The 25431-nt window shown below is 42.0% G+C and overlaps 2 protein-coding genes across 37 annotated transcripts in view; one reads left to right on the forward strand and one right to left on the reverse strand.

The window, feature by feature from the left end:
• The window catches only part of neb (nebulin), a 56902-nt gene extending 54936 nt beyond the window's left edge, over positions 1 to 1966 (forward strand). For 33 of the 34 annotated variants that reach the window (XM_034574400.1, XM_034574399.1, XM_034574404.1 and 30 more), the window contains 3 exons: positions 606 to 746; positions 861 to 964; positions 1152 to 1966. In XM_034574400.1, the coding sequence (XP_034430291.1) occupies positions 606 to 746; positions 861 to 964; positions 1152 to 1325 (419 nt within the window). In that variant the 3' untranslated portion in view covers positions 1326 to 1966. The remainder of the gene's footprint in view (positions 1 to 605; positions 747 to 860; positions 965 to 1151) is intronic. The other variant, XM_034574426.1, reaches the window with a different exon arrangement.
• On the reverse strand, positions 103 to 23408 carry LOC117755002 (TBC1 domain family member 8). Of its 3 annotated transcripts, XR_004612522.1 has the most exons (21): positions 23044 to 23408; positions 17739 to 17849; positions 17195 to 17313; positions 16887 to 17115; positions 15539 to 15779; positions 14036 to 14243; positions 11926 to 12123; positions 11701 to 11850; positions 11416 to 11566; positions 10200 to 10414; positions 9365 to 9482; positions 7634 to 7919; positions 7328 to 7490; positions 7029 to 7127; positions 6868 to 6936; positions 6482 to 6752; positions 6339 to 6404; positions 6156 to 6242; positions 4047 to 4159; positions 2947 to 3411; positions 103 to 119 (listed from the first exon to the last, which is right to left on the reverse strand). XR_004612522.1 is itself a non-coding variant. In XM_034574435.1 (20 exons), exons 1-20 carry the CDS (start codon positions 23168 to 23170, stop codon positions 3022 to 3024), a joined length of 3411 nt encoding a protein of 1136 aa, XP_034430326.1. In that variant the 5' UTR covers positions 23171 to 23408; the 3' UTR covers positions 2609 to 3021. The 3 variants fall into 3 exon arrangements, 2 of the variants coding, with proteins under 2 accessions (XP_034430326.1, XP_034430327.1); XM_034574435.1 differs by lacking the exon at positions 103 to 119 and having other exon boundaries at positions 2609 to 3411; XM_034574436.1 differs by lacking the exons at positions 103 to 119; positions 2947 to 3411; positions 4047 to 4159 and adding an exon at positions 4709 to 4760 and having other exon boundaries at positions 6146 to 6242.
• Positions 23409 to 25431: the final 2023 nt, after the last annotated feature.

Consider the following 25431-nt stretch of genomic DNA (forward strand, 5'->3'; position numbering starts at 1 on the left):
GTTCATCCTCATGCAATATGCAAATGTTATGGTAAATTCTTTTAGGGATTAAAAGATGTTTAGTTTTTTGTGCAAAGCTACAATTCAACCTTCGTGTAGAGAACTGAGTATGAACCTGCCCATTATACTCTAATATGTAAATAGATCTGAATAAATTATTGAATTCATTATTAGTTTTTAAATGACCTTTTCATGGTCCAGAATATTGGGAACATTTTGTGTAAGTGCTGATTTGTTGCTAAAATCATTTGAAACGATTGTGTATGAATAATATATTTACTGTCGCTTTCACAGCAATCTGACCATTATTTGTGGAAACATCTTTGTCTGAGTCAAAGTGTGTGTGTGTGTGTGTGTGTGTGTGTGTGTGTGTGTGTGTGTACACACTGATGATGCTGATCCAGATGTTCAGTGCAGTGAACTTTTGAAAATGCTTGCAGTTTCCCATGTTTACACACGTTCCCAATCCTAGCTGGAAGAACAAGGATAACCTCCATCTGAATAAAATGTCAAATTGAACAGATGTGTAGCAGCTGGGACTAGAATTATGTAAATGCTGCATTGGATTATGTGACTGTATTGAGCGTCTGACCCTGTTCTGACAGTGCAAGCTCAGCGGCGCAGCAAGGAACACTCCCGCTCCACCAGCGCTCTGAGCGGCGTGGGCGACGAGAAGTCTGAGGTGTCCCAGGACGCCGACCACCACCTGTCCCTCTACAGCAACGGCTTCATGGCCTCCTCTATCGGTGACAAATCACTGCAAATAATAGTTTACAGAATAATGTGTTTCTTTGCTTTGTCGTGAGTATTCAAAATCAAATACTAATGAGACTGTGATTGATCTGTTTTCCCTCCTGCAGGCTACCAGCAAACTAAGACTGTGGAGCTGCAGCAGAGGTCTTCATCAGTGGCCACCCAGCAGACCACAGTGTCCTCCGTCCCCTCACACCCCTCCACCACTGGAGTTAGTAGCACTTATTCACATTACACACACACAGACGAGCAAGTGGGGAAAATATGAGCGTGAAATCTGAGAGTGACAGAATATGGTGGAATTATGGGATTTGTTAACAATTACAAATATATATAAAATCACCAACCCTATCCTTTAAACACACTGACTCTCATCCACCTTCCTTTCTCCTCTGCAGAAAACCGTGCGTGCCATCTACGACTACGGTGCAGCCGACAGCGATGAGGTCTCCTTCAAGGACAGCGATGTCATCGTTAACGTGCAGTCCATTGACGAGGGCTGGATGTACGGCACCGTGCAGCGCACCGGCAAGACCGGCATGCTGCCCGCCAACTACGTTGAAGCAGTTTAAAGAGGAAGAATTCAAGGAGACGCGTCCACGGGGCAAACTGAGTGGTCACAGCTGAGGCTTAGTGCAATTTGTAGCTTTTAGTTTTAGATCTGTACCTGAACTGTGTTGTAACTGGTGTTTGTAAGTCTGTTATCATTCATATGCTGCTGCCCCCCGTTGCCTGTGGATGTGACATAAACATATAAATACTTCTGATTATACATACCATGCCTACTATGAACGTCAGACTATTTTAGATTGTTGACCTCCTCTAAGACACTGTCTTGGAAAAGCAAGAGACCCGAACATACGTCCTGGCCCTTTATTTTGTAAATTAAAAAAAAAAAAAAAGTAATATATTATATACACTTTGTCCGAGTTTGTCCTCAAAAAGAGAAACCGATGGGCTCTAGTAGTTCTAGTTTTAATGGAAGTTGTCTGGAGAGAAAAAGGAAATGATAAGACAAACGAAACAAACAAGGAGTCAGTTAACACCGACCTCCTCCATGATGAAACCACTCCTGAAGAGTTGCATAAGACAGGCCTCAGTCTTCCCTCCTCTACACTGAAGGCTGGTCAATAGTAGAACGTGTGTTGTTTCCTCCGATGATTTAGGTCCTCTACCTCTAATCAGTAGCGAATAAAGCACACCAGCTCCTGCAGCACTCCGCCTCCTTTTCTTTCTTACCTTTGTGTATGTTTAATGTTGACAACTGTGGATATTTCAACGAATGAATTTGAAGGAAGTGGGGAAAAAATCCTGGATCCACACCAGAATTTAATGGGTTCTTTCTTGACCCCTGTCCCATCCTTCAACCAGGTTTCATGGAAATCTGTTGAGTAGGTGTTGTGTGTTCCTGCTAACAAACAAATACAGAAATGGACACGCAAAAATATAGCTTCTTTGGCAGAGACAACTTAAACGTGTCTTATGCAATGAGTTTTATTTAAAAGTAATTTCCTCCAGTGTTTTTTCTGATTCCGATTATTTTCGGAGAAAGTGAGAGTAAAAACATTTTATATTAAAAGTAGACAAAGTTAGAAAATCAGTAGTAAAAAGACAGAACACTGTTTGTAATGATTATTATTACAACTCTAATAAGGCAGCCATTATAAAGGGTTTGAGTTTTATCATGTACTAATATTTTATAGATGAAGTGATGAGTGTTTAAACCTGATCATCTTTTTAACTCTTTAGTTTATCAGTAGTTTCATTATGAATTTATAAACATTTATTACAGCAGATTACATTGAATAACTTTGGTTGTTAGCTTAGTATAAAATGAGAAAACACTAATGAAATTAGACTTGATGCTTTATTAGAAACCTTTATTAATGATCTGACTGTTAATGACTCACCAGAGACGTTAAACAATGTGACATCAGTGAAGTTAATCAAATGATTGATTAATTAACCGACCAATGAAGCATTAGTAAATTATTCACCTTTTAATATTAGTCACAGGTTATAAACACTTTATAAGCGGTGCCTTTTAAATAAAAGTGGTGGCAGATTATATTTCTCGGTGCACGTGGCACAACGGAAATTTTGGCTCAAAATATTTTGGATAAAAGTCGTTTCTGCTGTTGAAGTATTTCAGTGTTTCACATAATAAAGTGATATTAGAAAAGTCACCGAGTTTGAACTTTCAGTCCAATGGCACTGAAGAAATGTGGCTTTTGATTTCAGCCTCACAGTCCAGTGTTCACACGTCAGTCAGCTGCTCCGTCGCTGCAGCGTGAGCAAACCGGCCCGCTGCTGATACTGCTTCTCCTTGGCCTCGGAGATTTTCTCTGTGAGGTCAGCCGGCTTCTCGAAGAAGTTCACCAGCGCCTGCTCGGTCAGCAGCGACGCCAGGATCTGAGCGAAACTGATCGTCCACTCGTTATCAGCCCCTGCGTCTTCAGCGGTCTGGGTGGGCTGCGCTCCTTTCACCTCCTCCTGGCTTGTGACCTCCGACTCCGAGGAGCTGAGCCCACGGTGGCTGGCCTCGCCGATCTGCAGCACGAGGCTGGTGACGGTGGCGATGGCCTGGAAGAGGTCGTTCTCCTCCGCTTCGCCGTGGAACATGCTGTAGAGGGTCTTACAGAACTGGATGAACTCCCGCTGTGGGGGAGGAGATGAAGAGGGGGTTAGATCAGTGTTTGATCATTTAGTTTATTTTTAAATATGAATTGAAAACATAGTTTTCTCTACAACAGTCCAACAGATCTGATTTGAATCTAATGATCTGAATGAAGTTTGAGATAAATTTTACTTGAACAATTTTAACCAATTAATTTTTCAAGCAAGAATGCTGATAAATTACCTGGTTACCACTTTTCAAATGTGTCTGTGGTCTTTAAATTTGTGTGACAGATCTTCTCTTGCGATTTATAGCGTATAGATAAAGTTACCTTTGCTAAGAAGGATAGATTTTTATAGCGGGATTATGCACAAACTACTGAACCGGTTTTATTGAAACTTGTGGAAAGGTGGATTACGGCACAGCTTGGTTTTTCCCTATCTAGAAGCCTCTTAAAGGTCGAGTGCAGCCGTCGAGTCTCCTCAGCAGCAGTATTCACCCACAATGTGACCGTCAGTAGAGAACTATCGACTCTGGTGTCTCACTTGTTTTCGGTGTGTATTTGAAGAAGAACGTGTTTGTTTTTGAGTTTGCCACAGAGACACGAGAACAAAGAAACATCACTTAAAGACGAGGCTGCACTGGGTGTGACACTAACTCAACAAGTGTGCGTTACCTGGTTCATGAGCGGCAGAGGTTTCTTCACATCCTTCTCCTTCTCTTTGGCCAAATCCCGCAGCATCCGCTTCAGCTGCTCCTGATAATCTTCCTTCACTTCTTCTTCCCCTCCTGGAACAGTCACATTCTCCTCATGTCTCACATTTACATCACATGTCAGGATTTGTGCTGAGCTGATAAATCAATGGCAGCATCGCTTTCGGACTCTGTGGCCGAGACGCCTTGGGGTTCTCACCCGCTCCAAGTTAAATCTCGGACCACCAACAAACTCCTCTTCCTCACTTACAAATCCCGCCATGACCTCTCCCTGCAGCACATAACCGACACACTTCGGCCCCAGCCCTCACAACGCCACCTACATGTGGACATAGGGTGGGCGGCAATATGACTTCAAATCAATATCACGATTATTTCAAACTTTTACCTCAATAACGAATAATTAATCTTCGCCGGCCCTGATCCTGAAGTGTACAAAAGGATTGCAGCAGAAACCCGACAGTTTGTGAATGCACGCAAGTATTACACAAATTAACAGACACAAGCAAGATTAAGTCGGTTAGAGGTTATAAATGTAAATTGCCGAGCCCTATGTGGACTTGATGCATTCTGTTCAAAATCACTCCTACTTCACCTCTTCTCTGTCCTTATATGCCCTTGTCCCTTAAATCCTTGGGTCTATTGACCGGTGCAATAAAAGTGTAAGTTATTATATGTTGGGACCTGATTTTTTGTGAAACCACACTTCGGCCTACACGTCAAAGCCTGAAGCAGCATGTCCCTCCAGGACTCAGTCTCCCAGGGGCCATCAAAAACCAGAGCAAGGAACTCAGTCTCCCAGGGGGCATCAACTTCACACAGAGGTGTGAAACCCCCCCCCAGGGACACAGGTTTCAACTCCCATTGGTCACTCTGAACCCCATGACCTGTGAGGTCACCGGGCCAATATAAGGCCTGTTCTCCCCCTCTTCTGTCTCTTCTGTTCTCTTTCTACACTCCCTCCACGGAGAGAAGGCTGTCGAGCCTCTTTCCCTGCATCGCCGAGGGAAGAAGCCTCTTCTTCAGCTCACATCCTCTTTTTCCATCCAACTCTTCGAGAGGAGCACAAAGGTGCAGCTTCCAGCTCATCTCACCAAGGAAACCTCCTCATACTCCAAGCTCTACCAACGTCCTAGCAGCGATGCGATGTCCTGCAGGAAAACTTCAACCAGCAACTGAGCTACACAGCTCAACAGAATCACCAAGGCAAGAGCCACAGACTTGCAAGACGACACAAAACTTCGAACTGCACAGCAACTTCCTTTTTCCCCTTTCCACGGACTGGTAACACAACTGGGCTTAATAATTATACTAGGCTAAGCAAGACTGTTTATTCGATTCTGTTTGAGGTTTATAAGTTTGATTTGTGGTGTTGTGATATTTTGGGTACAAGTTATTGAGAAAGTAATGTTAGTCTGTTATGCTCTTCACAGTCTTTCGTTGCATCCAATCTAGTAACTTCCTCTAATTTGGCACACACACAGACACACGCATAACTCTTCACCTCATTATCTCTACAGGTTGTAAACATTCCAATAGGTGGGGGAAGGGTGTTATCTCTTTGGCCAGCGACCATTTTGGAAGCACACAGACACACACACGTATACTCATATACACATCTTTGTTTAGTAATTACACTGTTAGTAATTTGTGTTTTTATACTTTATTATATTCATAATAAATGTTTTCCTTTCACAAATGCTTTTTTTATTAATGTTGCATAAGTGAATTTCGCCAACCTCTACACTGTCAAGAACTCCATATCCTTCAACTTAGCTAACTATCTATATGGTAGTTTTGGTTATAGTTATTAATTTAATTGTTAATCAGAGTTCCAAATTTGTAGTTAGTACTTTTATGAGACTTCAATAAATTGGCTATCTTTTCCCTTCCTTTGAAGGGTGGTGCCCCGAGGTAACTTTAATCAATTAAAGTTATTATTTAATATTAATAATAAATATTAATATTTAATATTTTATTTTGATAACCAAATTTATTGAATGCCGAAAGGCACACCATTTTATGGTATCACATTTGATGCATTATGGCACAACATTATATTTATACTGACCTGAGGGCTTATTAACACAGAGGGGTCTGTTGGTGGAGAGCAGGGGACTCTTCATCAGAGAGGGGTCATCCTCACTTTCTGTCAGAGCTACAGACACAAACACAGACTGGAGTTAATCCCCCGTCAGCTCCAACTGCGGCGTCCAAACAAAACGGTTTCCTTCGTGATAAGAGAGTGAACGACCTGGTGGGATGTGGAGGCGATAGAGGAGCCGGACTTTCTCATTCAGCTCCTCACAGTACAAAGTGTCTGAAACCGAGGAGACAGAGTCAGTTTCAAGCTTCACACTCTGAGGACGGATGTGTTTCTGTCGGCCGTCATCTTACCCAGCCAGCCGGCAAACTCTCGAAACGTCACCAGGTTGTCTTGGTCCTGGTCCAGCAGCGTGAAGGTGCGGTTGGCCACCGTGTCCATGTGCTGGTTCGAGTCCCCGGGCCACGGCACCAGCAGCCCGTACAGGCTCTTGAACTGGGGCCGGTCCAGCCGGTACTGCCGCTCCAGGTAGGAGCGACCGGAGTCCATGTAGCTCCACGCTGCCGCCTCCGCCGCCGCCGCAGAGCTGCTGTCGCCCCAGTACAGGCTGATAAAGTGCTCGGTCTGAGAAGATAAAGCGTTAAGGAGAAAAGAAGAAACAAAGATGGAATAAGCCTCTTAGACACGCCTGATCATTTTAAATATTAGGATAATGATTGATTGATTGATTGATTGATACCTTGAAGAGGTCGTAGACGTCGGCCAAGTTCTCTGAAGGGATGGAAACATCTGGAGTCACCAATCTTAACTGCGACAGAATGTAAAGATGGCAAAGATTACGTTATGGAAACCTTTGACCTTGATAGGTCCTCAAACACATTCGTTTCTCTGTTTGCTCACAGCGTTTTCTTTGGTGGTGTCTTCATGAGCCTGCAGCACCCGGATCCTGTGTCGACAGCGAAGCCTCTCAATCTGCCGCACTGTCAGGTCTCCGAATTTCTGACGAGACAAAACGCAATAACAGAGAGGGATGTGAAACTAAAGGCTGCGGCAAACCTGTCCCCCTCCGTGAAATGTGAAGATTGTGACGTGGTGAAAGTGTCGGTTCAATGAAATTCACCAAAGATAATAAATAATTTTTAAAAATGTACAAAACCGGTACAATGAGGATCAACATCTGCCTCGTGTGTGTTTCTCACCTCGTACGACTCATTGATGAGGTTGGTGATGTTTGCGTGAACAACGGGAACATCAGAGTCGCTGCGGCCTCTCTCGTCTGCAGCAGGCGGGGACGACAGAGGGGACGACGGAGGGGACGACGGAGGGGAAGACGACGCTTCACTTCCAACCTGCTCCAGAAAACTGCAGAGCACAGGATTCACATTCTCCCATTTCATACGCTTGAAACTTAGAATTTCTCAAAACACTGTGAATGCAAATCCCATTTACCCCATTCATAAATCTGAATACTTGAATTCATGGATGTGCAACCAACACAAGTTTACCCTGTGAGAATCATGAGTGCTTGTCCGTCATCGGTGCAGGCGGAGAGCTGAGCGGCGTTGGCCTCCAGCACGGCCAAACCCAGCTGGAAGTTGGCTTTGATTCCGTGGAAGAAGAAGCAGTCGACCACGCAGACGGCGCTGTGGAAGGGCAGGACGCTGAGGAAGAGGGTGAGGAACCAGGAGAGGGAGACGGAGGAGAGGGCGGAGAGGTCTGGAACGTGCTCGGCCAGCTCCGGCAAACGCTCCCTGATCAGCTCCTCGAACACAGACTGGTCCACCTGAGCTCCTGCAGGGGGTGGGGGGTGGGGGGGGGGGGGGGGGGGGGATTTCAATATCCTGTATGTGCAGTCCTGTTTACACTGAACATACTCTATTCACATACATACTGTTTATATACTAATGCTATTTCCTTATATTTTGTTGTGTTTATATCACATGTTTACCTATGTATTACTTTTTACTGATGTTTCTTATTTGTATTGTCCCCTCTGCTGCTGTGACATGACAAACTGTAGTGGAACTAATAAAGAATCTCATCTCATCTCATATTTCTCTTCGCCGAGGAGGTTATGTTTTCGCCTGCATTTGTTCGTTTATAAGCAAAACTCTGAAAAACTACTGAATGGATTAACACCAAACTTGGAAGAAGGATGTATTACGAGTCAGGAAAGAAGTCTTCTTATTTTGGTGTGGATCCGAATCACAGGGTTGATTCAAGAAATTTTTCTCTCACTTTCTTTAACATTGTGAGATAGGACGTTACATTTCTCAGGGGAGTGATATTTGTGAGCGTGTGAATTTTGGTGCGGATAAAAATAAAAATCTTCCCAGTTTAACTGTGGTTTCCTAAGGAGGCTGTTGGCTGTTGGTGTAGGTTTTCACTTTACTGAGCCATTCTAGTATCTCATCGTGTTCCATGTGGTCCGAACACGAGCAGTCCTGCAAAAGTGTTTCATAGCTTTGACCAGCAGATGGCAGTAAAAGCTTGACAATGAGTCTGAGTGCTGTTAATTTGGATGCAACATGAATTCATCAGTTTATCTTAATAATAAATACAGAGACAAAAACTATTTATCTCACTAAGAAATACTGACTGTTTACCGCAGTCCGATGTTTACATGTTGCACTGTACAACTAGACTGTTATCAAAACAATATTACAGGCAACTGACCAAAAAACATCTTTCATTTATATAAACACTTTTACCCGTATCCTTTCATTCTAAATCCAGCTACACACACACACTGTTGTTAATGACTCTAATTCAATGTTGTTTTTGTCTCTTTAAGGTTCAGAGGAGGGAAATTATTGATGCTATAAAAAAAATGTCCTTTAAGTGTCACATCCATGAGAAAATTCAGGGAACTCAATTACTGCTGTTTTAAAGATGAACAGATGTTCCAAAACATCTGGACATTACCAGGAACAGGAAATTGTTTCAAATGCACCTTGCGTGTCGAAGATATGCAGCTTCACAAACACAGGAAATAAGCTCTTATTTTGGATTCTAAAAAAACGCTTGTTTGGTGTCCGAGCTGAAACAAACAACCAGGATATATAAAGAGAAGAAGAGGCTAGGTCGACGTTAAAGAGTCGTGTAAAAGCATAAAATGGTTTCATGAATTTTACGTGATGTGCTTTTAAACACGGAGCAGCTACTGCTCATTTAGCTCCAAGTGTGTATAAAAGAAGCTTTATAATCCCCTTATTATACTAACATTGACGTCTCACCTATGACTCTGCGGTTGAAGTAGTCGGGCAGCATCCTCTCACAAACAGCCACCAGCAGCCAGAACGCTTCTTCCTCTTTGGCGTAAAGCAGCAGCACCGACGCCAGGATGTTCATAGACTGGACGGAAAGAGATGAGAGAAGATTTTACACAGACACGCGCACGCACACACACACGCAATTAGAGTCCATTTAACTGATAAATCCATGCAGGTGAAAAATTATGCACAACCTTGAGACACAGTTTAATTACAACTAATAAATTACAATAAACTGGTTAGATACATAAATTATGTTAAATTTGCCAATAAATCAATTTCCTTATCTTTTCTTTCAATGATCAATAAAAAATATTCACTATTATAATAAATAAGTTTCAAAATGAAAGTAAATTAAATATTTTTGTAAATTACTAAATCTTCCATCTCTTAATTCATACAATTTACAGTTTTCATTTCATGACAGATTTATTTTAAAGACGTGAGTGAAAATTGGAATCTACAGAGCAGCGGCTGAATCATAACATAGCTATTACTATTTTTTATTTTTGCATTTAACTTTTTTTGGTTTTGCTTCAGTTCTAAAAAATCCGAAAGCTCTTGATAACACTACTGATGAAATATTTAGACACACACAATATTATTTCTGCAGTATTCATTCATATCATTTAATAATAATAATCCTACTTATGCAGCACTGATCTTGACAATGTTCAAAAGAAGAAATTAAACTAGAGGCGGCGGATAAAACGAGAAAAACACAAAGAAACATGAGCAGAGAAAAAGACCAATAATCTATTATTGGTCTTTTTCTCACCTGACATTAGGTTTTTCTCACCTGACAGTATCCGATCTTCGGGTTGCGATGAGCGTAGGCGGTGAGGACACGTCGGAGTGCAGCGATGCCGGTGGGGTTCTGGAAGGCAGGGTGGTCCGGCAGCGAGCGGTGGAGGTCCCGCTCGATCTCCTCGGTGGCGAGGCTGCTCTGGCCCATGGACTTCTTCACCAGGCTGGTGTAGTAGCCCTGATGAGACTCCAGCTCCGAGGATGCATCTGCACAGAGACACAGAAACTGTAAATATACAGATGTTGTTTTCCCGCAAGCACATTGTAAACAAACAAACTTTCTTTGTCTTAGTCCTGAGAATTTAAATCTTTTTTTCTGCTCCAGATTCTGTTTCGGTTCCTCCACAGCCAGCTCCTCTTCATCAGTTTCAGTATGTGATGACTGCAGCTCAGGGAAGTGAGACCGAGCAGAGGAACACAAAATAAAAACTACAAACTAAAACCGCAAACTAAAAACACACCTCTTCCGACTATACCTTGAATAAAAGTTTAAACTAACAATGTAGTAGCACTTAAATGGCACTTACATAAAGCACTTTGTAGTTTGGCTTTCTTGAAGAAATTGTACTTTCTTGATTCTTGTTGTTCTGGGTTTGTACCCTCATGGTTGAATGCACTTATTGTAAGTCGCTTTGGATAAAAGCGTCAGCTAAATGAAATGTAATGTAATGTAAAATAGGTGCGTAAGCCAATGAGGTTACATTTTCATCTGCGTATGTTTGTTCGTCTGATATTTAGCAGCATTACGTAAAATAATCCTCTGCTATTCTATATGTATATAATGTATATCAGTAAAAAAGTAATTATTAGAAACACCTCCAAGTACAATACATTAAAGCACGTCTACAGTAACACAAACTACAGCTTCCAAAATCACAATGAAGATGATTCAACAACTGTTGAAATAAAAGGAACTTTGTTATCTCTGTGGGTTTATTGCAGAACGGAAGTCGCACACATTATTTTTAGAGATGTGCTAGTTTTCACCTGTGGTACTTTCACCAACACCATTTTTACTGTGCAGCTCTTAAATCTCTTTTAACTCCACCTGCAAACACTTCATAAACATATGACATATATTTTTACAAATGAGTACAATATGAAGTCTGTATGTAGTGTAGAGTCTATTTTTGTCCTTTAGTGTATTTACCTATAGAATGTCAGGTTGATTTCATTGTAGTTATGGTAACAGAAACTCTCTCTCTCACCAGAAAGCGTCATCCACAGCTCCCCTCGCAGGGACTCCGGTATCCCCATGGCAACAAGTCTTTGGATCTTCTCCGTGCGGAACATGTGGACGCCGCGTCCAAACTCGGAGAAGTGTTCGTCCCACAGCCGCTCCTTCACCTGCTCCATGCTCTGACACACACAGACTCGCACATTAACACGACGGCTCCTGGGCCACTGGTGGTGAAAGACAGACTAACCTCCCGCCGCAGTGAGAAGAGTTGAGTTTATCTTCAATCTGAGCTCGGACGTCAGACGGCTCTCACCTTGTTGCCGTTGGTCCCTGGTTGGTTTTGGTGGAAGGCCGTCATCAGAGCCTCACTGTTGACCGTGTTACGCAGAACCTGCTCCTCGATCTCCTCCTCATCTGAATGCCCAGTGTCGTAGTAGAAGGTGTAGTACGGGGTCGGCGAGCGCTGAGGGAAGAAAATATTGCAGATTGTTTGTCTGAAGTAGCGACAACTACATTTGATCACGCTGTGTATACTCACCAAACTCCTCCTGCTGTCTTTCTTGCTGCGGAACATGGACTGTTTCCACTGCAGAGCTCGGAGTCTGGAGTTCAGACTCTCCACCAGCTCGTCTCGGTCCTGCAGCTCGATCAGCTGGAACGCCTTCTTCGTCCGGAGGCTCACGATGACGGGGTTGGGAAGCAAGTTGGTGCTCTCTGCTTTTTCTATCGACAACACCTGATGAGAAAATGGAGGGAACGAGGCTTCAGACCAAAGACTCAATACCTCAATATTGTGATAACAATATTTTAACTAGAATTAAGTGAACCAAAGGTAGATTCAAATATATTCTGTATTTTAGGATAGAATGAAAGAAACTGATTAGTTCAGACAGTTCAATAAATATGTAAAATACTAAAGTCTATTCTGATAATCTGAATTAAACCAAACTGTATAGGAAATGTGGGTGAGCACAGGAGACACTAGAGGTTAAAGAGCATCTGGAGGAGCAGAAGGAGAATTATTCCTTGTTCACAGTAACACACTGGGTCCAGAGGAAGTGATTAGACTTTTCTAAAGACAAAGCTTCAACAGAAAACTGAGGAAATACAGGATTAAGCTGCAGCAGAGGACGGAGGAGAGCGTGCACCACGCCGTTCTTTGTTCACGAACAGACTGAGCAGCTGTTGAACTGAAAGAACTAAAACCAAAATAAAACAGACCAACGACAATGATAGAACAAAGTGAACAATTCAAATAAATCAGCAAATGTCAATAGAGCTTTAAACTGAGATTATATTAAACACTAGATGGAATTGAATTATTACCTCCACCAAGGAAGGTTTGTTCATTAACTAATACATTTTGGTTTGGATCTAGACAAAGGAAGTGGAAAGTTTCTGGGACACACGCACGCTCTCCTCTGTCCTCTGCTGCAGCTTAATCCTGTATTTCCTCAGTTTTCTGTTGAAGCTTTGTCTTTAGAAAAGTCTAATCACTTCCTCTGGACCCAGTGTGTTACTGTGAATAAGGAATAATTCTCCAGATGCTCCTCCAGATGCTCTTTAACCTCTATTGTCTCCTATGTTCACCACATTTCCTCTATAGTTTGGTTTAATTCAGATTATCAGAATAGACTTTTTTACCAATTTAACTGTCTGAACCAAACAGTTCATTAATTCTATCCTAAAGTACATAATATATTAAATTAATGGATCTTGAGGACAAACAATAAGGCACATTTAGGGAATTGATATGTGAGTGGGTGACATTTGGTTCAGCTTGATTGAATTCAAGGAGGAATGAGCTGAGACACAATGTTTCCTCACTGCCTGACATGTCCCCAACACTTTCATTATTTAGACACTAAACTAGAGTTGCATTAAACCACTTTAGCAGTCAAAGAGCAGATTTCATATGTGATGATTAATTCATTCAGAATATACAGTATATATTTATTCAGTTATTCAATTCCTGACTGAATTCTTAAAAAAGAAAAAGAAAACACCCAAACTGCACTTCAGACTCTTCCAGTGTAATGTGCAAGTGTGTGAACATTCTCCACCACATGAACCCAGTGTGTGTGTTACTGTTTAACCTGCAGCAGGCTGAATCAACACACTGTTAAACATGGTAGGAGCATTAACACAACTCCCTGCAGAAAGTCTCAGATAACCGGTCTGTGATTAAAGTCAGAGTCTGCACAGTAGCGATCAGAGGAAAAGAGCTGCGGTGTCAAGGTTCTGCTGAAACAAACAAACTACCTAAAGTAACAGAAACCATCTTTGTGAAAAATTCATTTAACTTGTACTTTGGTTGTTTCATCACTAATCATAATCCAGGGATAATAGGTTTTTTTTTTTAATTTAACCCAAAGAAAACAGAGTAAACTTTCATTGCACCACCAGCTTTTCTGTTACTGGAACACAAATGCCTCATTAGACGTAGTAAACTCTTTTTAACAATGTGCAGGTTTGACTCAATAACTTTCAGTTCCCAATCCATTTTTAAGGCCTGAAAAAGACGACAACTATTTGTGTGCACATTGTTATTATGGATCACTGATGCTTTGTATTTATTGGAGACATTTTTATTTCAGTTTCCCAGAAACGTTCCACTTCCTTTCAACACTGTGCTCCGGGTACTGTACCTCAGCGAGGGGTATGAGCAGGATGCAGTTGCCTTCCTCTCGGCTGGAGAAACACAGATAATTGTCGGCAGTGTAGAGGGTCCCACTTGTGTGGCAGCGGGCGTGTGGCGTCCAGACCGAGCAGGACGCCACCTCGTGGAGCCTCTCACCGCGGGGGAGCCGAAACAGAGCCAGGACGTACTCTCTCAACGCCTGTTCCTCCAGGACCCTGAGGGGGAGAAGATGAGGGGGACAAGTTGTTACTATTATAACTCTGTTATTAGATGACACATCACAGTTCATTGTTTTTACTTGTTTTATTATAATTTTTGAATCATTGCATTATGTCTTTGTTTAAATATCCCCTGCCTTAATGGGGCATGTTTTCCTTGTAACTACTCTTTATCTCGTTTGCCACACTTTTATTATATTTTTAACAATATTACATTTATCAGTGTTTGGGCTCAGAGCTGTTTTATGCTGTGATGTTCATCTATGTCTGACAGGGAGGTTTTTTGAGTTTTTTGATTTCTAAAATAAAATATACTATTATTACTATTATACTATTATACTATTATTATTATAAATGTCCGTGGATGATGATCTAATACAGTACAAAGCGTGGCAGACACGTATTTTTTTACTTGAACAACAAACACAATTCACTGGTTCATTGGACAAGATCATGTGACTTTTAGCAGGAGGGCAAAGAGCTCGTCTGACTTTATGCTCCCAAAAAAATCTCATTTTGAATCTTTAAGTGTCCAAGCAAACACTGCTCTTTAGCGCTGTATATTCCTTTATGTATGTTTTAGACGTTTTTATGTACAATTTATCGTTTGAACACATGGTTCTGACTTCTAAGTTCCTCCATCCTGCATGTAGACCATTAAACAAAGCTGCAGTGAGGAATCTCTTTGTTTTCCGGGGATGTTTGGTCAGTTTTTGTGAAAACAACATATCTATTTCTGGGTTATGCTCCTGTCCCAGGAAATGAGCTGAGCTCTTCAGTATTACTGTCGCCCAGTCTGAAAGGCACATTGTGCACATATGGGTGGATCGCTGGGGGCAGATTTGGAGTATGGGGGTTTGTGACTCCAGGCTCCAGTCATGTGACACAGAGAACGGACTCCTTGACTTGAAGCCAAATCTGGTTTGAGCCCAGAGGATCAGTTCAGTTTTAAACAGCTTTTCTTTTTTTTTTTTCTCTAATCCATGACCCAAATCCCACATTTTTCTTTGCTACACAACACCACTACAACATGGACTCTACTTAGGCTTACAGAAAACAAGCAATTTCCAGAATAATCAAATTTTGGAAACCCCCAACACGCCCCCATGTCTTTCTAGTATCAGAATGGGGGGAGCTGCGTCCGCCCATTTCTGTAACCAACACCCAGAAGCCAGGGTTTGACCTTCTCCCTTTAGCTTTCTGTTTTCACATTCTTTCATCATGAATCTACACTGGTATTTCGTGAAGCTGAAATGAACATCTTTATCTATCTGACAGATACCAGCACCGACCTCTTGGTGATGCGCGCCGGCTGCTGCAGAACTCGGTCCAGCTCCAGACCCTCGCTGTCCAGCAGCCGCCTGAGGGCAATGTCAGCCAGCTGACCTACGACCCCGAACACCTCATCCAGGTTCAGGAACATGGAGAACTCCCTCTGCCGCTGCCGGGTGTGGACCAGGATGGCCTCCGTCATCAGACCGGTGGAGACCCGCTCCAGCCGCGTCACCTCTGCCCAGGGAATGACAAATTTTACTGGGGAAGAAAGAAGAGAATAAAATATTTCAGTTTCTTAAGATGAACAGCTGCAGATCACAGAGACAATAATAGACCTGTGAAACACGTTGTGGTCACAAGTTGTGTCTCAAAGCAGATTTAAAGAAAAACTGCAGTGAAAATGTTTTGTTCAGTGGTGAAAACCAAAGCTCAAGATTCCATTTAGTCAGGTTTTGAAGCATTTGTCCCTGTAAAAGTTCTCTTTGTTTGTATCTTATCTACTTCCATCAAAGGGATGGAGGCACAATAGAAGTGTTTGTACAGGTTTGTGTGATCTACACTGAGAACCGGCTCACTAGCTTTTATTTGGCAGCGTTACAACAAGAATGAAAACATCAGAGGGGCTTTGTTGTTCCTGAACCATGACTACACCCCCATCAGGCAACCCTGACCCTAACCCTCACGTTTTTCTGTAATAAAACTATTTTATAATGATGTCATAATGATGACAAATGATTAGTTAATCTAAACTAGTCATAAAAACTAATAAGACAGAAATATTTAATAAGGAGGAATAATGTGAGAATTACATTTCCTTTCTTTTTTTTATCTTATTTTTTGTTTATTAATTAATACTTTTTGTTATTTATCTGTAAATGTCTGCTGTTATGGAAATTCGTATTCCTTTGTTCAACAAAAAGTGTTTTTTAAATATATATTTTAATCTATATATGTTTTAGGATATGTCTACAGTTCTGGAAGATGCAGAGGTTTGCGAACTATGCATGACGTCATTTCCTGACTTCCTCATGATGTCACTTAATTATGACTTCATATGATGGAGAATCATTTTCTGATCAATATCTATATAACTCAAACCCTCTTATTTATGCAGATATACTATATTTCTGTTATATATACTATTACTGTTCCCACACAAGCTGGGTGAAAATCGATCCATGCATTTGTTGAGTTATTTTTTGTGCACACACACACACACACACACACACACACACACACACACACACACACACACACACACACACACACACACACACACACACACACACACACACACACACACACACACACACACACACACACACACACACACACACACACACACACACAAATCAGCGTACGGACCTTCCTTCCCCAGCAGGAAGGAGTAGAAGGCCATGTGGTTGATACTGAGGTAGAGGAGGCCCTGCCGAGGCACCCGGCCCTTCCAGCAGCAGCAGGAGTAGTACGTCACCAGCTTCTCCGACGACGGGAGGCCAAAGTGCAACTCGAACTTTAGCAGAGCCTCCCTGAACTTCTCCGGCTCCTCCTCCTGAGCAGCCTGGCGACCCCGAACCTCCTCCGCTATAAGGCCCTGGAGAGAACAAAATCTTTGTTAACATCATCATCTAGACATCTGCGATCATCCTCTGCAGCAGTGGCAGGTTTCACACCTTCACTTTTCCTTTGACGAAGCTGGCGACATCCTCCTTGTTCTCAAACACAGACAGAGAGTGGAGCAGGTTGCGGAGCAGCCAGTCCCAGTGCTTGTTCAACTCCTCTATGGCAGCTCCTGATGGAAGAGAAGGGATTTAACACACATCTGATGACACATGCAGGAGGGTAGAGAGAGACTCAGAAATCATCAGAGGTAAATCCAGAACGCAGATCGCACGACCGATTCATCAACTGATTGACAGAAATCTGTCTTTCAGAGACATATCGGTATCTGCGTTTATGTTTGTCAATATGAACATTAGTTTTTGATTTTATTTATAGTTATATATAATAGAGTTTATGGTTAAACTGTAAAATATCAAGCTTCCGTAAAGAATAATCATCATAAGGGTTTGTTAACGACATTTTAGAAATCATTGATGTTTTACTCCTTGACATTGGTCGGACTCTAAAAGCAACACGGACAAATTGATAAAAAGAGTAAAGACAGACAGCAGGAAGGTGGCGTCTTGGAGAAGGAGACTCGATGCTTCAGCTCACCGCTCGCGATGACCCAGCTGACCTGGGAGCCTGGGACCTGGAGGAGGATGCGGAAGGGCGTGACCCTGGCGTTGGAGTCCAACACCGTGTCCAGTGCTCCCACCAGGAGACCTGCAGAGACAAGGACACACAGAAAGGACAATCAGACCAGAGTTGAAATTATGACAGAGACAGAGCTCGGGCAACAGGGATATTTTTATCCACTGCGACCAACAGTCGCAACCATGCGGGTGTATGAATGTAATTGTTCAGTCTCTCTCTTTAAAGTTCTTCATCTGGTTGTTTTGAAATGCCTTTATATTTCAATTCATCCATTCATCCATACATTATCTGTAGTCCTTTTCCTCTGAGGGTCGAGGGGGGATCTGGAGCTAATCCCAGCTGACACTGGGCGAGAGGTGGGGTTCACCCTGGACGGGTCACCAGCGTATCACAGGTTATACATACAGAGACAACCGACCATTTACAACTCTATGGTGAATTTAGAGACTCTAATTAATCCAACCCCGATCTGCATGTCTTTGGACCGTAGGAGGAAGCTGGAGAAAACTACACAAACACACATTTTACTTGGATTTTTATAGCCGCATACTAGAGTCATAGACATTAAATTAAGAAACTATTGATTGATTTGAATAGACCTTATAATATATAATATAACTTAAGTCAGTGAAACCGTGGTCGGCTGGCATGTTGCTGCAATGTGTCACCGCGATGGAAACTTTTTGATCTACATACATGTATTCACTACACAACACAGAGCCACTGCAGAGAAGAGGGAACAAACCTCATTACAGATTAATTGAGTCTAATATAAAAACAGGAGGACGTCAGCGGGCGATAAACAGTTCAGGTTTAATGTTTAAATCCAGCAGGAAACATGTTTAGAGGATCTCACTGGTGATTCCTACAGATACAATCAAGTCCACAGATGTTTAGAAGAATAAAATTAACCCCAAAGAACCAATAATGCTGAAGGAATTCATGCATTTCAATCATAAAGCAAATAGAAACAGTCTCTGAACAGACTGAAGCTCTGTCTCAAAAGGCTGCTGCTGTCACGTTTTCGTCTTCCCTAAACCACGGTGTTGGGCCATGGTTCTTTGTGAAACCACACTTCGGCCTACATGTTCAGTCAAGAGCCTGAAGCCGCATGTTCCTCCAAGACTCAGTCTCCCAGGGGCCATCGAAAACCAGAGCAAGGAACTCAGTATCCCAGTGAGCATCAGAGGTGTGAAACCCCCCCCCCAGGGACACAGGTTTCAACTCCCATTGGTCACTCTGAACCCCATGACCTGTGAGGTCACCGGGCCAATATAAAGTCAGGTTTCCCCCTCTTCTGTCTCTTTCTAAACTCCCTCCAAGGAGAGAAGGCGGTCGAGCCTCTTCATCCTCTTCCTACGACCCTTCCACAGGAGGGAAGGCTGTCGAGCCTCTTCTCCAGCTCACATCTTCTCTTCCCATCCAACTCTTCGAGAGGAGCACAAAGGTGCAGCTTCCAGCTCATCTCACCAAGGAAACCTCTTCGCACTCCAAGCTCTGCCAACCCTTCAAGCAGCGACTCGATGTCCTGCTGTAAGAACTTCAAACAGCAACTGAACTCAACCGAAACCAGCAAGACGACACAAAACTTCGAACTGCACAGCAACTTCCTTTTTTCCCCTTTCCACGGACTGGTAACACAACTGGGCTTAATAATTATACTAGGCTAAGCAAGACTGTTTATTCGATTCTGTGTGAGGTTTATAAGTTTGATTTGTGGTGTTGTGATATTTTGGGTACAAGTTATTGAGAAAGTAATGTTAGTCTGTTATGCTCTTCACAGTCTTTCGTTGCATCCAATCTAGTAACTTCCTCTAATTTGGCACACACACAGACACACGCATAACTCTTCACCTCATTATCTCTACAGGTCGTAAACATTCCAATAGGTGGGGGAAGGGTGTTATCTCTTTGGCCAGCGATCATCTTGAAAGCACGCTGACTCACACAGACACACACACATGTATACACACATACCTATCTTTGTTTAGCAATTAGACCGTTAGTAATTTGTGTTTTTATACTTTATTATATTCATAATAAATGTTTTTCTTTCACAAATGTTTTTTCATTAATGTTGCATAAGTGAATTTCGCCAACCTCTACACTGTCAAGAACCCCATATCTTTCAACTTAGCTAACTATCTATATGGTAATTTTGGTTATAGTTATTAATTTAATTGTTAATCAGAGTTCCAAAATTTGTAGTTAGAACCTTAACCTTTATGAGACTTAATCAATAAATTGGCTATCTTTTCCCTTCCTTTGAAGGATGGTGCCCTGAGGTAACTTTAATCAATTAAAGTTATTATTTAATATTAATAATAACATATTAATATTTAATATTTTATTTTGATAACCAAATGTATTGAATGCCGAAAGGCACACCATTTTATGGTATCACGTTTGATGCATTATGGCACAACAACGGCTAATACAAATCATGCTTTTCAAATAACGACAATCTTGGTTATGGTTTAATTCCTTATTTCCTCCGTGAAGTTCAATATTGTGCTTTAAAAATGGAAAGGATCAGAACTGTGTTTTGCATGATCGAACTAACAAACGCAGCCAAATGTTATGTTTGTCACTCTGCTTCACTTTGAACTTTTAGTGCATTGTGATTTTCTGAGGCAGCGTTATTATCAGTCAGATCAACCCAACATACCACAGCTCAGTGTAACCCTGCGAGGGCATGAGGGCAGCTGGGCCTCTGTCTGGGTTCAGCAGTGAGTTCTCTGGCCCGGTACACAACAATAAATACACACCTACCTTACAGTCAGAATCCCTTCTTCCTCATACTTGAGAATATTATTTGACAGGCTATAAAACAGTGAACCCTCCTCAAGCTGCCAAAACAGCAACTATCCCTGAATCAGAATGATATTCACTGGAGACGTTCATAGTTTTCTGTGAGAGTCACATCAGGAAAGTTTGCTTCTTGTTCACTTAATACCATAAAAATGTTTAAAGGCAAAAAACATGTGTCAGCGAGTGTCGGCAAAATATATCACCAGTTGTGAACCTCATATAAAAAGTACTGGAACCTGAGTAGGTGGAGAGAGAAGTCAAGATAAAGCCGCGGCTCTGGTTCTCAGCCAAATGTAAAGCACATCTTAAAGAGTCGGAGTCGACCTGCCTGAAGCTGCGAACCCGGCCGCCTGGCAACACAAAACCATCCGTCTGTCACCACAAGGCCCAGGAGGGGTTTCCACTTTAAACCCTCCAGACGTGAAGGAAAGGGAGAAGAGAGTCGATGTGAATCGTCGCCTTTCTCTGCTGACGGTCACATTGTGGGGGAAAGCTGCTGCGGAGATACAAAGGCTGCAGCCATTAAGAGGCTCCTAGAACAAGACTGTAATGTCTGTTTGCTCTTGAATGCACCGTAGTGTTCTTCTTGTCTTGCATTTTGTTGGAGAATTAAATCAAGGTGAACTGGTCAAATACAGAAACTCTTCAGCTTTATCTGGAGAAACATTAGGTTAGAAATAAAGTCACAGAGACTAGTATGAAGGAGCTGATCAGCTGCAGATGTTTAGCTGCCCGGCCCCTCTGCGAAATCCAGTTTCGAGTATGTCATCACTGGAAAGTTTGTTTTCACAGCTTTGAATTTCAGTTTTAAGTTTCATCTTAACTGCTGGAAACATTCTGTAAGAACTGCTCTGTGCTGTTTCCTCCAGCCGAAGCGAAGGTCGTTTGATTGGTTCATTTTAAATGACGGGACAACAGGATTTGACCCTTCGCCCTCTCGCTATGGGAACAACGGGAACAAACACACAGAGCAAACACTGGCCAGGAAGTTCCTACTATTCTGTTTTATGAGAAGAGAACTGGCCCAGTTTCACCACAGGACTGAAGTAAGAGCACGAGGACGACACAGTGCGAGTTGTCCGCCTGTTTTATTGATATGAAATGTCCCTCATCCCTTAAATCTGCAGCACAGTGGACTACCAGTGTGTCCTGAAGCACAGAGAGGAAGCCAGACAGAGGAAACAGAACAACAGGCCGAGTTGAAGCTGCAGCAGTGGGAAGCAGAACAGCTGTGACGAGCATGTGGACAGAAATTTGTTTAATCAGACAGGAATAGAACTTGCTCTGCTGGGGCGAAACATTTAAATCCTGACATGTTCAACATCAAACAAAACACAGTCCCACAGAAAGTCCGAATTTCCCCCACAGGGAAAAACAGTAGAGGAGCGAGGTGAGTTAGATGACCTGAGTTTGACAATTGTTCAAAGAAAGAAAGAAAAAAAAAAGGCTGAGAACAGAGGCAATAGAAAACAAAGCTAAATTGTTCTAATGTTTCCAGTGATCCTGCATATTGGCTCTTATCGGCGATAAAAATGACCACTGCCACAAATAAAGTATATTTATATTTAAAGTATTTTTATATTTAAACCTTTTTCAAAAGTAGACATTCAGTCTGTTCAAGTGTCCCGTCTGAGATATGGAACCATTCCAAATGGAATCCAGCCATTATTCATTTATTCTATACTTCTTTCCTACTGTAGCATGTCGACGTCTCACAGTAGAAAAAGATAAAGACCTGCTGCTGTAGAAAAGTTAAGTGCAGTAAATTAGGTCACAATAAAGTAAACAGTAAAGTTAACTCTATGTCTTCTCTTATTCTTTCAGTCTGGTGCCTCTTATATTTCTAGTCTGGTCTAGTTCTATTCTCGTAAATTGTGGTTGCACCACAAACTGTCCCTAACACTACTTCTTGGTTTTGAGACTTCACGTGTAACGCTTAACACTTTATGGGAACTGGGGAGTTTCTGTTATGTCACAATTGATTTTTGCATATTTTCTTGTGTTTCTGGTGTTGACACAACATCTTAGCCTCTGGAGGCTGAGAACTGGCTCCGGGGGTTAAGGTCAAGTTAACCTGCCAAATAGTGACAAGGTTGGTCACAGTTGCTGTAGTAGCGCACACACACACACTGAGACAAAGCATGTGTGTGGCACAGGGACATCCCTCCCCCCCCCCCCCCCCTTGGACTCACCCTGTTGTTTGTTCTTGTTGTTACCTGTTGTGTTACCTGACCACTGGCTCTCACTGGCCTCTTGTCATTGTTTACCTGTGGTTCTGCCTGTATTTGTGGTTGTTGTCATTGTTTACCTGTGGCCCTATCTGTTTGTTGTTGTTTACCTGTGGTTTTGCCTGTATTTGTGGTTGTTGTCATTGTTTACCTGTGGTCCTGCCTGTGTTTGTGGTTGTTGTCATTGTTTACCTGTGGTCCTGCCTGTGTTTGTTGATGTTTACCTGTGATCCTGCCAGTCGACTCCCCGTGGCCTCTCCTCCTCTGCAGGAGGAAGAAGGCATTGCTCCTCTCCGTCACCCACAGCTTCAGAGCGTTTTTCAGCAGAACTTCCTCCGGGTTCAGCCACATGTCTTCTCGCAGGGAGGGACCGGACGGACCGGAGGGAGCCTGCAGCTCCGCGGTCTCTGGTCTGTTCAGCGGCGGTGAACAAAGTTTCCCGTCGCCGGTCCTCCTCCGCTGGGGAGCGGCCCTGAACGATCCTACAGCGGCGGGGTTTCGGCTTTTTCCATGATTCCCCTGCGGCTCTCGAACAGCTGCAGGTTTCACACTTCCTCTGGTCCACACACCCGATTTACAGCTGTACACACCATACACAGATCCTCTACAGGGTCGGATGACTCACTCTGTCAGTGCAACGGGTTTAAGGCATCACTTTTACGATTTAGTAATACCATTATAATAAGCATCATCACCATATTATAATCATCATAATGATTATTATATGAGGATTATTATATTAATAAAAAATAAAAAATATTACTGATAATAACAAGAATGACAATATTAATAACAATAACAATATCAATAATAACAATATTATTATAATAATTATATAATGGTTAATGTATTTATCCTTAATTAAATGCATAAAATCTGCCATTTTGTGAGTTATCGTGAAGAAATACAACTATAGGATTAAAGTGTGAGTTATATATTTTAGGTTCCAGGAAAACAGGGACAGAGTGAGAGCTCTTCCTACCGTCTTGTCTTCTTCCGCATTTCATCAACTTTCCTTTCCACCTCTTCCGGTAGAGAGACACTAGCTCTGCTGGGATTGGCTGTTGAGCTGATACCGGTGTTCAGGTGTTATTGTCATAAAAAGGTATTTTATAATTCAGTCCCTTCAGTTATATGAGAAACACTGAAATCCTAAGCAGCCATTTCTAGTTTTCAGCAGTTTGATTTCATGGGCTAATAGATGGTAATCTGAACTAAATACAACAATTAATGAGTTTTTGTGTAGCATTAAATAGATTAATTAGAGTAAATATTAAATAACAACTGTTTAATCCAGCTGATCAAAGTAGGAAACTGCAGATAAGAAAACAAGGTGGGAAACAAAACACTTAATTTCAATTCTTCATTTCCTGACTTAAATACCAATAAAAACAAGTATTAATAACTGTCTTTTAAAGGATGTAGTCACTCATTTTCAAATCTTTCTCAAAACAATTGTCCGGTGTCGAGTTGAACTTTGAAACTCGCCGTTATTGTTCCTCATTCTCATATTGTCCCTGAAGACACTTGTTTCCAGATCAGTGAAAGTGAAGGGGGATAAAAATGCTCTAAAAAGGATATCCAGCTGATTGATTGGTTGATTGATTGATTGATTGATTGATAAATACATGTTGACTTCAGATAAAGTGTGACATTTTTATCTGAAGGAGGTGGACAGTGGATTGTGTCTCCAATAACCTACAATGAGGGTGATTATTGTCCCGATGAACAGAAGAAATGACGTTCACAGCAAGTGAAACCTGTTGCAGTCTTTATATTGTGTCTATTGTCTTTAGACAGACTTTATTAACTGAGGAGAGATACGGAAACAATGGAAAATGCTTTTCTTATATTTTCCTGACTTTATTTGTCAATCTTTCAAAATAAATTTAAATTAATCTTTACCATACCGTAAAGGTTTTTTATGACCAAAACATTAAATGTATTTTATAAAAGATTTTTTTTGTGTGTGTCGGATCACCTTTGTTTTCAGCTGACAAATCACCAGGATGACATAGTTTGCATTTAACTTTTTGGTCCTTATCATCACACAGAAACACACAGAAAAAGAAGCGCTATTGCTGAGTTATTGTAAGTGTGTGTAAGTGCGTGTGTCTATGTTGTGTACGTAGTGTGGTATGTGTGTGTGTGTGTGTGTATGTGTGTGCGTGTGTGTGTGAGTTTGTGGTGTATGTGGTGTGGTATGCGTGTGTGTGTGTGTGTGAGTGTGCGCGCGCGCGTGTACGTGGTGTGTGTGTGTGTGTGTGTGTGTGTGTGCGTGTGTGTGTGTGTGTGTGTGTGTGCGTATGTGTGTGTGTGTGTGTGTGTGTGTGTGTGACAGCACCTGTTTGGTTTCAGCCACAAACAGCCTGCTACGTTCCCACTCCTTATAGGGACATGTGAGTCTCCAGAGGAAGTTGGTGTCACTTTTATTATTGTCCTATCCGCAAGGCATCGGTTCCTTATCTTTTAAACATGAATTTACTTTCCTCTCACATCATCTAAAAACACAAACACTTCAAACCTCAAGTAAACTTTGATTAAAAGTTATTATTTTTCATCTGGGGTGTATTTAATGTGAGTGTGAGAAAGCGGAAGGTTTGTGTTTCCAG

Source organism: Hippoglossus hippoglossus, chromosome 21 (assembly GCF_009819705.1).
Source record: "Hippoglossus hippoglossus isolate fHipHip1 chromosome 21, fHipHip1.pri, whole genome shotgun sequence".
In the NCBI taxonomy this organism is placed as follows: domain Eukaryota; kingdom Metazoa; phylum Chordata; class Actinopteri; order Pleuronectiformes; family Pleuronectidae; genus Hippoglossus; species Hippoglossus hippoglossus.